This window comes from Triticum aestivum, chromosome 2B, assembly GCF_018294505.1.
Source record: "Triticum aestivum cultivar Chinese Spring chromosome 2B, IWGSC CS RefSeq v2.1, whole genome shotgun sequence".
Classification (NCBI taxonomy): domain Eukaryota; kingdom Viridiplantae; phylum Streptophyta; class Magnoliopsida; order Poales; family Poaceae; genus Triticum; species Triticum aestivum.
This window is the reverse complement of record NC_057798.1, coordinates 167,468,212-167,481,096: the sequence shown is the minus strand read 5'-3', so window position 1 is coordinate 167,481,096 and position 12,885 is coordinate 167,468,212. Positions and strand designations below refer to the sequence as shown.

The window sequence follows — 12,885 nt, the reverse complement described above, 5'->3', positions numbered from 1 at the left end:
GGAGTTGTCCCCACTCGCGGCAATTTTGGATTGCGCTGGCTGAGCGAAGGAGCATTCAAGCCCCTAGTCCACCTGACGGCATTGCTTCCAACCATGATCTTGGCAGATGGTTGTGGAACTGGATGGGGGAGGCACGGGATGAGGCAAAGGAGATGCTTTTGCTGGGCCTCTACGGTCTCTGGCTCGCGAGAAACGAAGCCCGGGACGGGGTGCGCATCAAAAACCCATTGGATGTTGTTGGCTCTGTGTCGACATTCATGGAAGAGTGGACGGAAGCCGTGGAGAAGAAAGCGCGAGGTGTCGTCAAACCACCGCCTGAGAAATGGCAGTCGCCGGATGCGGGATGGATCAAGCTAAATATGGATGGCGCGGTGTCTCTTGCTTCAAGGAATGGCGGGGGCAGGGTGGTGGCCAGAGATCATGAGGGTGCTTTCCGGGGTGCCCTGACGCAGAACTTCCCCAACATCCTAAAGCCGGAGATCATTGAGCTGATGGCCTGTAGAAAGGCTCTGGAGTTCGGGCGTGAACTTGGCTTCCAACGAGTCCATGTGGAGATGGATTGCAGCGAAGCGGTCAGCATGATCAACTCGCCTGCCCGAAACCTGTCTGTCGCGGGGCCCATCGTCGAAGATATCAAATCCCTGATGCAAGGGTGGCTGGGTTGCAAGATCACCTGGCGCAGGAGAACTGCAAACCGGGCCGCTCATGCGCTGGCGAAGGTAGCTGCAGGTGACGGTGTTTCTGTTGTCTGGAGACATTCGGCTCCGGACTGTATCATTTCTGTTTTAGCGGACGAGGTTCCAGACTTTGCTTAAATAAAGTTAGATGTTTCCTAAAAGAAATGACATGGTACGGCCCGGTTCATTTGTTTTACCAAAGCAGCTGCGTGTACGTGCCGCGACAGGTGTCCCCGAAGTCGGCAGCCTCGCTCGGCGACCTGTCCTCTCCCACCGCCGCACGTACGTGTTGCCTCACGTGTCCGCCCAACCGATCAAAACTCCCACCCAACACCACCACGTACGGTCCGACCGTCCGAGCCAATCCAGGAGCGCCGCCGATCATTTCTCTCCGCCACCACCACCAGCCGCAAAAAAATGTGCGGAAAGGGCCAGAACAACGGGCTCGCGTCGCCGGCGGGGACAAGCAGCACGGCGACCGCCATCGTCGTTCTCGCGTCGCTGCTCCTCGCGGCCTCGGTCGCTGTCTTCCTTGTGTCGCCGCCGGCGCCGGCGGCTGCGGATGGGAAGCCCCCTGAGCCGGTGGAGCTCGCCATCGGCGTCGCCGGGCACGAGGGCTGGCTGGACGCGCTCCGGGCGTGGGCCAAGCTGGCGTGTCTCAGGCTCCGCCCGCTCGAGCCAAGGTACATGTCGTGTTCACTTCTTTCTCCGTGCACGGGCCCAAGCACGCGTGTCCTCATCTCATGGCGTGTTGGTTACTTGTTTTTGCGTGGCGGCTGATGAAGGTGTGATCTGAGGAGCCCGGGGTCGATGAAGAAGGCGGCCAGGCAGAGCCTGGCGATGGGCAAGGAGGCCGTGGAGCACACGGCGGTGTCCGCCGCGAGGGCCGCCGAGGAGACCATCGGGAGGACCACGGAGAAGGTGCGGAGGAAGGTCTCCTCGCCGTCGCCGTCGCCGTCCGCGCCACGCGCCGATGGAGACCTGTGATCCGCATGTATCCCCGTCCACACCGCTCTCCTGCTTCACTGTATGTACCTGTAGCTTTCTACTATTGCGAGAAGAAAAGATGTTGTAACGTGCTGTGAAATGTGTATGCGTATCCTTCGATTCTGCCTTTGTCTGTGCCTTGCTTGTGAATATGAGACGTCAAAGGAATGCATTTTGGTTGCAACAAGTTGCATTGACAGCACTCTGCAGCCATGTCGACGAGACTTCATTGTCGAAGTGATAACAGAAATAGCAGTTCCATCAATGAAAAAAAAAAACCTCCTGCAGCACAATAGCAACATGACTTGTCCAATGCATATGAAGTTTCTTAACTTGATAACAACCGGCATGCAAATGGGTCAGTTGCCGGCTCAAGTCGACCATAACATGATTTTCTCACCTAGAGTGGAGAGAGATTTTCCACTATGAGACTAGGAAACAATCTTCTTCCTTCAGGAGTAACATAACATCTCATCTCAAAAGCCTATGGTATGGACACAGGAGGGGTACACGGAATATACAAGGCAATGCAATCCATTTCATCCATGTCGGGGAGGACCGGCGTCGCTCATTCCGGGCAGATTTCCCTGAAGATGGGCAGCCGGCGGCGGCCGCTGTGCCCGTAGAGGGCCTCGGCTATCAGGTCTTCTTCCTCCTCTGTTGGCTGTGCTGCTGCAGACATCGCCTGCCTTGAAGGTGTCGTTGAACCGGGTTTCGGTGTCGACAGAAGGTCCGGCATGTTTCCTGGGATGACGGCACCATCTGGTGATCGGAAGTTGGAAAATGTCTGCTTGAGTTCGGGGAAACCTGGAGCGCCAGTGAGCCCGCCAGCCTATGCAACATGAAACGAGACAAAACAGATGTTACTGCATATGGCACACTATACTTTCTGATGATAAAGGACTGTTAAAAAGAGAAATATATTAGGCTAGTCACCAAACTAGCTTAATAGAATGATGATACTAGTAAACCATCTTATGGTTGTGTTGGTTTACAAGGAGGCTGCATGAACATGCTAACAATTTCAGCTATAGGATGAAGAGAAGAATAGCATAGAATAGCAAGTTATGAGTAAATGGAGATAATATATACTCCCTCCGTCCCAAAATAAGTGTCTTAACTTTGTACTAGCTCTAGTACAAATTTGTACTAAGCTCAAGACACTTATTTTGGGACGGAGGGAGTAGCAGGTAATGAGAATCGGTTGCTCGCATACCCCTCGTCCTGCAAAAAGATAAAAATGTCTCTGCTTATGTGAATGTGTTTAAATCCTGAAACTGGAGATCCTGCTGTTGAGCTAGAAAGAAATATACCAATCTAAAAATTGCAACTGTACCAGAAACACAATTATCCACTTATCTGGAGCTTAACGATGGAACAAGATCCAAAATCAGGCACATATGTTGTGTTCAAGGTAAAGGCATATAAAATTTGTGCTAAAGCTTGACAAAGGAACTGGATCTAAAACAATGTCGATATGCTGCAGTCTGGTGGACCGACTTGATTTCAACAACATTTAAGGGCTAATCAATTTATGTTTATCTGAAACATGAGAAATTGTTTCTTCTCTGGCTAGCAAGAGTGGCTAGCTAAGGAAATGAGGAAAAACTATTTGGCAATGAACCAGATCAATATAGTAACGATTTCTCTCTGTTCCAGATAGAAGAGCAAACAAAAAGCCCATGATCAAATGAGTAATGCCTATCTGATCAATCAGAAATTATCCTCTCCTAGCAACAAGAAAGAGGTAGGGAACAAGCAATTATGCACCGAAGCTACAACTGAACTACTGAAGCAGAATTTGAACTAGCATGCAGTATGACAAAGTAACTAGTAGCTCAAATGCATTATCAAATATCACGACATCAAATTAATAAAGACCACAACTGAACTGCTGCAGTAAACTAATGGACTGTACTATGGCCAGAGTCTAAATACAGTCTCATAAGTTGTGTTAGGACATGGAACATAGATAACACTATCCTCAAATGAAAATTGGATGACTTGGTTTAATTTGTTTCATGTTTTGTACATTCTCAGACTAACTTTACTGTCAGAACTAAGTCATGCACTTGTATTGCGAGTTCATAGGATTTGCAGTAGGTAGTACCTTAGTAGATCATATGCATTATCAAATATCGTGGCATTAAATCAGTAAAGACTACAACATAAACTGCCACATACTTATAGTAAACTAATGGACTGTACTATTGACCATAGTCCACAGATAGTCTGATATGTGGTGTTAGGAAACATAGATGACACCATCCCAAATGAAAAATGGATGGCTTGGTGTAATTAGTTTCCTGTTTTGTACTCCCTCCATCCGGAAATACTTGTCGGAGAAATGGATGTATCTAGATGTATTTTGGTTCTAGATACATCCATTTTTATGCATTTCCGCGACAAGTATTTCCGGAGGGAGGGAGTACAACCTCAGACAACCTTCACTGTCAGAAATAATAAGTCATGCACTCGTATTGTGGGTGTATGTAGTATGACAGTCTGACACGATAGCTAATTAGGCTGTGTGCATCTTAGGATGCAGAGGCCCAGGGAGTTTTCCCTTATCTAAAAGAAGAAACTACAACTAATTGAGTAAATATATGGAAACATTTTCCCCTAAGAACACAATCCAGAGTCCTGCATTGCAATGCATCACCACACCCGTGGTCTTTCTCTCTGTGATTAACCAGATGAAGTATTGAAATCATGTAACAATGGCATTATAGAGATCAAGAGCATTGGGATATGCACAATATTAACCAAGCTAGTAGAACCAAGGGCTAAAGGCATTGACCACTACTCCAGGCATCGGTTCAATACTTCATCGGACAGCAATGCAAGACCATAGTGACACTGAGAGTCAGATCTGGAGAGCAGCTTAATCACCTGACGTTTCGGCGCGTAGAGGTAGGCCGCCTCATGGTCCGCCATCGCGTACACCGGCCGCGGCCGCGCCTGCTGCTGCTGCTGCGGCGGCGACTGCGGCGAGTAGAGGAGGCGGCGGCTGTCCAGCTCCGCGTTGGCGGAGAAGCAGGTGCGGCGGAGGCGGAGGAGGGACGCGTCGAACCCGAGCTCCAGCCCGCCCGACGAATACGAGGAAGGGGAGATGCCCCCCTTGCCGCCGGCGGCGACGGCGTCGAAGGCCGGGGTGAGGTACGCCCTCAGCGACGAGGACGAGAGGCGGCGCTGCCGGCGCCGCGACGCCGTCTCGCCCATCCACTGGCCGCCGGGCGAGGCGGCGGCGCAGTCGAAGTCGAAGTCCATCGCTCGCTCGCACAGAGCACCGGCCGAGAGCCGCGGCGAGATTTGGGGGGAGGCGGCGAGGGTTCCGGGGAAAACAAAAACTGAAATTTAAAACCGAAACTGAAATTAGGGCTCCCACCGAGGCCAGAGAAAAGGGAATGAGAAAAAGAATCGCCTTAAATTTCTCGGGAAGCCTGCCTGCATGCGGCCAAGCGGGCGGCGGTTGCGAGCTCGTGATTGGCAGTGCGCGCACGAGGAATCCGATGATGAAATTCAAAATCGCAAAGGGGGGGGAATAAATAAATTCGAAAAAACAAAAATAAAATGCGGCAGAAATCGACAAGAAATGGCATACACAGTAGAGTACTAGTTTATTAAGCGGGATAGCAGTGATATCAAAATCTACAGCGGCGCCGGACGAACTGGCGGATCAGGATCTAGAAAAACAAGTACAAAAATAAGTAGAGAAATCGATCGCATCTCCTGCGGGCTCTGTCCCGATCTCCCCTGTCGATCCCGGAAGAAAAAATCCCAAAAAGAAACCCGAGGAAAAGCGGCTTGATTGGACGGCGAGTGCTGTGGGTTACTGGCGCCCAAAAGGATCCCGAAAACCCGGCTGAAAATCAGTCCCGAAACGCACGACAAAGTTCAAAAACTTGCTAGGCTATGATGAGAGGTTGAGCAGCAGGTTCACCTTGTGGCCGTGGGGCGGAACCTTCTAGAAACCCTCGTCCCCGTCGCGCCCGCTAGCAAAGCGAAGCAGGTCACGCTCCTCCCATTGGTGATTGGTGCTCGGCTCGGGCGGGCGGGAAGTGGAGACGAACTGGGGAGGATACGAACCGAAGGAGGGGAAGGGGCGGCCGCGGCCGCCGGGCCAGGTCAAGTACACGTGGCCTGCCATGATGCTTCTCCTAGGATTCCATTTGTGTGGGCTTGGCAGTATGTGTGGCAAGGGTGTACAGTTGATGTCTCTGGGTGGGCTTGGGCTGGTTTGAGTTTGACCTTCCCTTATGTTTGTTTGACCCTCTGGCTCTCTTTTTCCCGAAAATAAAATTCACTTCTTATACGTGTATTTTTTTTGCGAGGTGTTATACGTCTGTTTGCCTCGAACAAAAAATTCTTATTATATATATATATATATATATATATATATATATATATATATATATATATATATATGACAAATGTTTCCTACAAGCAGTGATAGTTACCACCGTTTGCGTTTGTATGTTGTATGTAGTATATGTCGAAACCAAGAGTATGTACGTGTAGTATGTAGTATATAACAATGTTTAGGTAGTATATATACTAATATTTAGGTAGTATGTATCATATTTTGAGTATGCTCTTTTTTACATACAAATATATACGTATTTCACAAATATAACAAAATCTATGAACTCATATGCAATTTTTTCATGTAACTTGCTTTGAAATATCTTAGATATAGTATATGAACATATTTAAAATAATATATATAGTACCACATGGTAGTATATGAGATATGTGGGGTATCAATACAATCTCCCGTGATCAGTCTAGACACGTAGGTCGACACTCAAACACACATAACACCACCATGGAAGAAAAGCTTAGGGTTCCTTTGCCTCCCGTCGGCGCCGCCGCCGGTCCGCCTCGTCTTCGATGGCCTTAGGGCCATGGCGGTGCGGTAGATCCCGGCCCTTGCCGGTAGGAGGGCGCCGTTTTTAGATGTTTATTCAACTTTTGTTAGGGTTTGTGTTCTGCTCAAGAAGATGAGACGGCGACGGCTCCCTAAAGATGGAATAGGGTTCCCCCCGCCTAGTCCCCATTTCGGTGGTGTGTCTAGCATCGTTGGTGGGTGTGAAGGTGCGTCTCCAGCGGATCTATCCATGGTGGATTTGCTCAGATCTGGTCGTAGTTCGTCTACGTTTGTATTTCTTCAGGTTGGATCATTCTAATCTATGCTACTCTTCATCGGCGACGGTTGTTGTCCTGTTGTGCTGGTCCTATGGGACCTTGGCACGACGACTTCCCGACTGTCTACTGCAACAAATTTTGTCTAGCTCCGGCGAGGAAGGGGCGATGATGGCAGCGTGCCTTCGGCTTGCTTCAGTGCTTGTAGTCGTCGCTAGTTGGCCTACTGATCTGGATGTAATTTTTATTATTTTCGGTGTTCGTTGTATTGTCATGATTGAGGATGAATAAATCGAAAGTTTTCTCCAAAAAAGGCATAACACCCCATGACTTATCCTTGTGTTAACCTTCACAACTTTAACACGACGCGCTCTGTCAAAAAAAACTTTAACATGACAAGCAAACTGAGCATCGTTCAGATGGTTGAATTCCTTGTGCTGAAATTTATTTCAGTTCTTCCGACGAAGTTTGGTTAGTGGAAGAAGACATTCCTGTCAAAAAAAAATTCTGAATCAAAGAGCTTTATAGGGATGTAATTAAGCCATAGACATCAAACGCCTTGACTCGCTCGCTCTTTTGACACAAAGATGCGCAGCAACATTAGCATCCCTCCCCACAGAACTCAAATAAAAACTCTCAAAAATTGCAGACAACTCTTAATATCATGAAGAATATTCGCCACTTCAATTCTGTTGTAGTTGTTTACTTCCCATAGTTGTACTAATTGTTGTGCATCAATCTCTATGTGCACATTTTGAATTGCTCGTTCCACGACCATTTGCACTCCACCCGGAACTACTAGAGCTTCCATGATCAATGCATTAGCTCCCCTCTCATACCACATAGCCTGGGCACCAAGTAAGGTACCTGTTGCAAACCAACACTTGTAGTTGGATGGTTAGAGGGACAGTGGTATTCCCAGCCCATCAAGGTTCAAATCCTGGTGCACGCATTATTTTTGGATTCCCGACGATGTGCTTTCAGTAGTAGGAGACGTTCCCGTCGACGACAAGGTGCCGACGATGACTTCGTAAATCTCAAGATGATATGCCGGCTCAGTCTCTCGAAGGTGCTCATAGGGGTAGGGTGTGCGGGTGTGCATTCATAGGGGTGAGTTTATGCGCATATGTATGAGGGCTTGCAACTGTACTATGTTCAAAAAAAAGTAGGGTACCTGTTTTGTCTCTCCCGACTAGGCCAGTCGGTGGTCCTCCAGTCAAGGACTCCTCCACGAAGGTGGCATAGAAATAGATTTTGGTGTCCGCTACCTTTGAAGGTTCCCACCTCAGGCTCGCCTTGATGGTTTAATCCTAGTTCCCGTCGACTATGAAAGCATCTGTGACGATGAGTGTGCGTTCATAGGAGTGGGTGTATAAGCGTCGTGACACCACCACCAAGATTAACCTTTTGAAATCCGGAAATCTTGCACAATCATACCAAAAGGCATCAAGTTTCATCAGTTTATAAAAGAGAAAAATTCATTACAGGGCTTATAACTTGCGCTGGTGGCCACTTAGTTCTTGTGGTTAGAAATACCCAAAATACAATCACTAAACTTGCTCTAGGGGTCATGTACGGTCCAAAATATAGTTTTTTCTATGCATCCGCTGATTTGGCGGTGGTCCACGGGATCCATTTGGCATTGACTGGCCACGCCGTTTGATGTCTACTACGCAACCTTCTTCTTGTAGACGTTGTTGGGCCTCCAAGTGCAAAGGGTTGTAGGACAGTAGCAAATTTCCCTCAAGTGGATTACCTAAGGTTTATCAATCCATGGGAGGCGTAGGATGAAGATGGTCTCTCTCAAACAACCCTGCAACCAAATAACAAAGAGTCTCTTGTGTCCCCAACACAACCAATGCAATGGTAAATTGTATACGTGCACTAGTTCGGCAAAGAGATGGTGATACAAGTGCAATATGGATGGTAGATATAGGTTTTTGTAATCTGAAATTATGAAAACAGCAAGGTAACTAATGATAAAAGTGAGCACAAACGGTATTGCAATGCTTCGAAACAAGGCCTAGGGTTCATACTTTCACTAGTGCAAGTTCTCTCAACAATAATAACATAATTGGATCATATAACAATCCCTCAACGTGCAACAAAGAGTCACTCCAAAGTCACCAATAGCGGAGAACAAACGAAGAGATTATTGTAGGGTACGAAACCACCTCAAAGTTATTCTATCTGATCGATCTATTGGGCTATTCCTATAAGTGCCACAAATAGCCCTAGAGTTCGTACTAAAATAACACCTTAAGACACACATCAACCAAAACCCTAATGCCACCTAGATACTCCAATGTTACCACAAGTATCCGCGGGTATGATTATATGATATGCATCACACAATCTCAGATTCATCTATTCAAACCAACACAAAGTACTTCATGGAGTGCCCCAAAGTTTCTACCAGAGAGTCAAGACGAAAATGTGTGCCAACCCCTATGCATAAGTTCACAAGGTCACTAAACCCGCAAGTTGATCACCAAAACATACATCAAGTAGATCACGTGAATATCCCATTGTCACCAAAGATAAGCACATGCAAGACATACATCAAGTGTTCTGAAATCCTTAAAGACTCAATCCGATAAGGTAACTTCAAAAGAAAAACTCAATCCACTACAAGAAGGTAGAGGGGGAGAAGCATCATAAGATCCAACTATAATAGCAAAGCTCACGGTACATCAAGATCGTGTCATATCAAGAACATGAGAGAGAGAGAGAGAGATCAAACACATAGCTACTGGTACATACCCTCAGCCCCGAGGGTGAACTACTCCCTCCTCATCATGGAGGGCGCCAAGATGATGAAGATGGCCACCGGTGATGATTCCCCCCTCTGGCAGGGTGCCGGAATAGGTTCTCGATTGGTTTTTGGTGGCTACAGAGGCTTGCGGCGGCGGAACTCCCGATCTAGGTTATGTTCTGGAGGTTTGGGGATTTATAGGAGAGGTTGGCGTTGAGAACAAGTCAGGAGGCCCCATGGAGAGTCCACGAGGCAGGGGGCGCACCCTAGGAGGGCACGCCCTCCAGCCTCGTGGGGCCCACGGGACTCCCCTCCGGTAACTCTTCATTCTAGTATTTTTTATATTTTCCAGAAAAAAGCTCCGTTGATTTTCAGCGCATTCCAAGAACTTTTATTTTTGCACAAAAACAACATCACGGTAGTTCTGCTGAAAACAACGTCAGTCCGGGTTAGTTCTAACCAAATCATACCAAAATCATGTAAAAATATTGTAAACATGGCATGAATACATCAAAAATTATAGATACGTTGGAGACGTATCAACGTTGCAACAGCATTAATATGTAGGCATTGGAGGGGTTTTTTTTGCAAATTCGCCAGAACTAAAAAAACGCACACCCAGCCCCTCGCCCCCTCCGCTGGTCAACAGACCATCACCGCCCCCGGCGACGCTTGCTGCTCGAAGTGGCGGAACGCGTTCACGATGGGTCCGATGGCGATGACGTGATGGACGAGAGGTGACTTTCTTGTGGGCCTTGGGCATGGAGGCGGCACGACCGAGGAGCTCGGTGAGGTGGAGCACGATGAGGGATACGGGAAGTCGCGGGACGCGCCAGAGGCCCTGAGGAGGTCGATGAGCGGTACGGCGTGGTCCTCCGTGTAGAGGCAGGCAATCACACGAAGCTCCGTGTTGGGCCGAGCTAGATCACCGGCACGGTGAAGCTGACTGTGGAAGACACGGACGCTGCGGAGCTGTCCGCCAAGGACGGCATGGTGTCTTGCAACATGGCCTTGCTCGCTTGGTCCGGGGCCGCCCTCCGGCCTGGGTCGGATATCCTCGAGCTGCCACAGCACCTTCCGCGCCTCGGGTCGGGCCGACGGCGAGACCTTGACGCACTGCAGCGCGAGCTTGAGCATGTCCATGAGGTCGTCCCCCTCCGGGCCGGCGGCCGTGTCCCGCATCAGCTCCAGGTCAAACACCTCGTTGGTCTACTCCTTCACGATGGACCCCACCCATTGCGGTTGGTCCATGTCGTTGGTCGTGTTGGCGGCGGAATTGCCGGTGAGGAGCTCCAGGATGATGACGCCGAGGTTGTACACATCGGTCTTGCCGCTGGCCTTCTTGAGCTTGGACAGCTCTGGCGCGCGGTACCCCAGCGCGCCCGCCACGACGAGCACGCTTGAGTTGGCCGCGGCCGTCATGAGGCGGGACATGTCGATGCCGGCGATCTTGGGGCTGGAGTCGTCGTCGAGGAGGACGTTGCTGCCGGTGAGGTTGCGTGGAGGATGTTCATGTCGTCGTGGAGGTAGGCGAGCCCGTGGGCCGTCCCCTTGGCAATCGCCATCCGCGTCGCCCAGACCACCGGCATGTTGGGAGCTCGAGCTGAACAAACGCCATGAACCAAATGTTAGAACTCAGAAGAACCACAGAGTTGAATCCAGCTTCAAAGGATGAACAATTTTTAAGGAAGGAATCTCACCGTGTAAGAAGGCGGAGAGGCTGCCCTTTGGAATGTAATCGAAGACGAGCAGCTTCTCTCCCTTAGGGTCGAGGTAGTAGGTGTCGGTCTCAAAACCGGCGGATCTCGGGTAGGGGGTCCCGAACTGTGCGTCTAAGGCTAATGGTAACAGGAGGCGGGGGACACGATGTTTACCAAGGTTCGGGCCCTCTCGATGGAGTTAATACCCTACTTCCTGCTTGATTGATCTTGATGATATGAGTATTACAAGAGTTGATCTACCACAAGATCGTAGAGGCTAAACCCTAGAAGCTAGCCTATGATTATGATTGTTCTTGTCCTACGGACTAATCCCTCTGGTTTATATAGACACCGGAGGGGGCTAGGGTTACACAGAGTCGGTTACAGAGAAGGAGATCTACATATCTGAATTGCCAAGCTTGCCTTCCACGCAAAGGAGAGTCCCGTCCGGACACGGGACGAAGTCTTCAATTTTGTATCTTCATAGATCAACAGTTCGGCCAAAGTATATAGTCCGACTGTCCGACGACCCCCTAATCCAGGACTCCCTTAGTAGCCCCTGAACCAGGCTTCAATGATGATGAGTCCGGCGTGCAAATCGTCTTCGGCATTGCAAGGCGGGTTCCTTCTCAGAATACTCCATAGAAGATTTTGAACACAAGGATCGTGTCCGGCTCTGCAAAATAATTTCCACATTGCACCGTAGAGAGCATAATATTCCACAAATCTAATCTGCTGATAATTCATAGCATGACAGCACGCCGCGGCCCGGTCATTACGAACCGTTTTTCCCAGCCTGCCACTTCACGTGTTGCGAGGCGGTTTTATTGGCACGTCTTGTCGAAGCAGAGATTGTGTTCCCCTTATCACGGGATTCTCATCAATACGGGTGTGGGTAATCCAACCGCGCTTGTTAGTATGACTCCTCGATTTTAGGCAAGTTCCAAACGGCCACGCGAGGGATGCTTGATATTCGCCCTCTTTATAAAGGGTCCAAGGCCTGTCCCTTTCTTCCCACGCTCGATCCTTCCCTTCCCCCACCTCGAGTTCCAACACCCAAGGCTCAAGCTAAGCGCTTCGGACCTTCAACCATGTCCGGATCCAACCTTCAAGGCCAGTGGATGACAGAGGAGGACATCAAGAAGCTTAGGGAGGCCAGGTATCTCACCACTGAAATCCCGCACAGGCTGCCTGCTCAAGGGCAGGTCATCCCCACTCCCGAACCCAACGAGAGTGTCGTATTTGTTTCCCACTTCCTCCGAGGGCTAGGTTTTAGTCTTGATCCCTTTGTGGGAGGGCTCATGTTTTATTACGGGCTAGATTTCCATGATCTAGCTCCAGATTCCATCCTTCACAGCTCGTTGTTTATCGTCGTGTGTGAGGCCTTCCTCCGCATCACCCCACACTTCGGCTTATGGCTCAAGACCTTCAGTGTGAAGCCGAAGATGATCGACGGGCGACACGCGGAGTGCAGAGGCGCTGTAATAAGCAAAGGCACCGACGCCCTGTGGACAAAGGGTTCCTTCCCAAAGGTGTCCAACTTATGGCAACGGGAGTGGTTTTACATCACAGCTCCACGAGGTACAAAGCGGGCGGCCCCTCCTGTCTTCCGCCCGGGCCC

The 12,885-nt window shown here is 49.4% G+C and overlaps 2 protein-coding genes and 1 pseudogene across 2 annotated transcripts; 1 reads left to right on the top strand and 2 right to left on the bottom strand.

Moving 5' to 3' along the window:
* Positions 1–1,009: 1,009 nt before the first annotated feature.
* On the top strand, positions 1,010–1,888 carry LOC123044123 (uncharacterized). The gene is made up of 2 exons (XM_044466769.1): positions 1,010–1,360; positions 1,463–1,888. The coding sequence occupies exons 1-2, from the start codon at positions 1,095–1,097 to the stop codon at positions 1,662–1,664; spliced, it is 468 nt and encodes a 155-aa protein (XP_044322704.1). The 5' UTR covers positions 1,010–1,094; the 3' UTR covers positions 1,665–1,888.
* An 89-nt stretch (positions 1,889–1,977) lies between these two features.
* On the bottom strand, positions 1,978–5,781 carry LOC123044122 (uncharacterized). The gene is made up of 3 exons (XM_044466768.1): positions 5,608–5,781; positions 4,557–5,014; positions 1,978–2,496 (listed from the first exon to the last, which is right to left on the bottom strand). The coding sequence occupies exons 2-3, from the start codon at positions 4,932–4,934 to the stop codon at positions 2,233–2,235; spliced, it is 642 nt and encodes a 213-aa protein (XP_044322703.1). The 5' UTR covers positions 4,935–5,014; positions 5,608–5,781; the 3' UTR covers positions 1,978–2,232.
* Positions 5,782–10,206: 4,425 nt separating this feature from the next.
* The window catches only part of LOC123039142 (probably inactive leucine-rich repeat receptor-like protein kinase IMK2), a 112,672-nt pseudogene continuing 109,993 nt past the window's right edge, over positions 10,207–12,885 (bottom strand).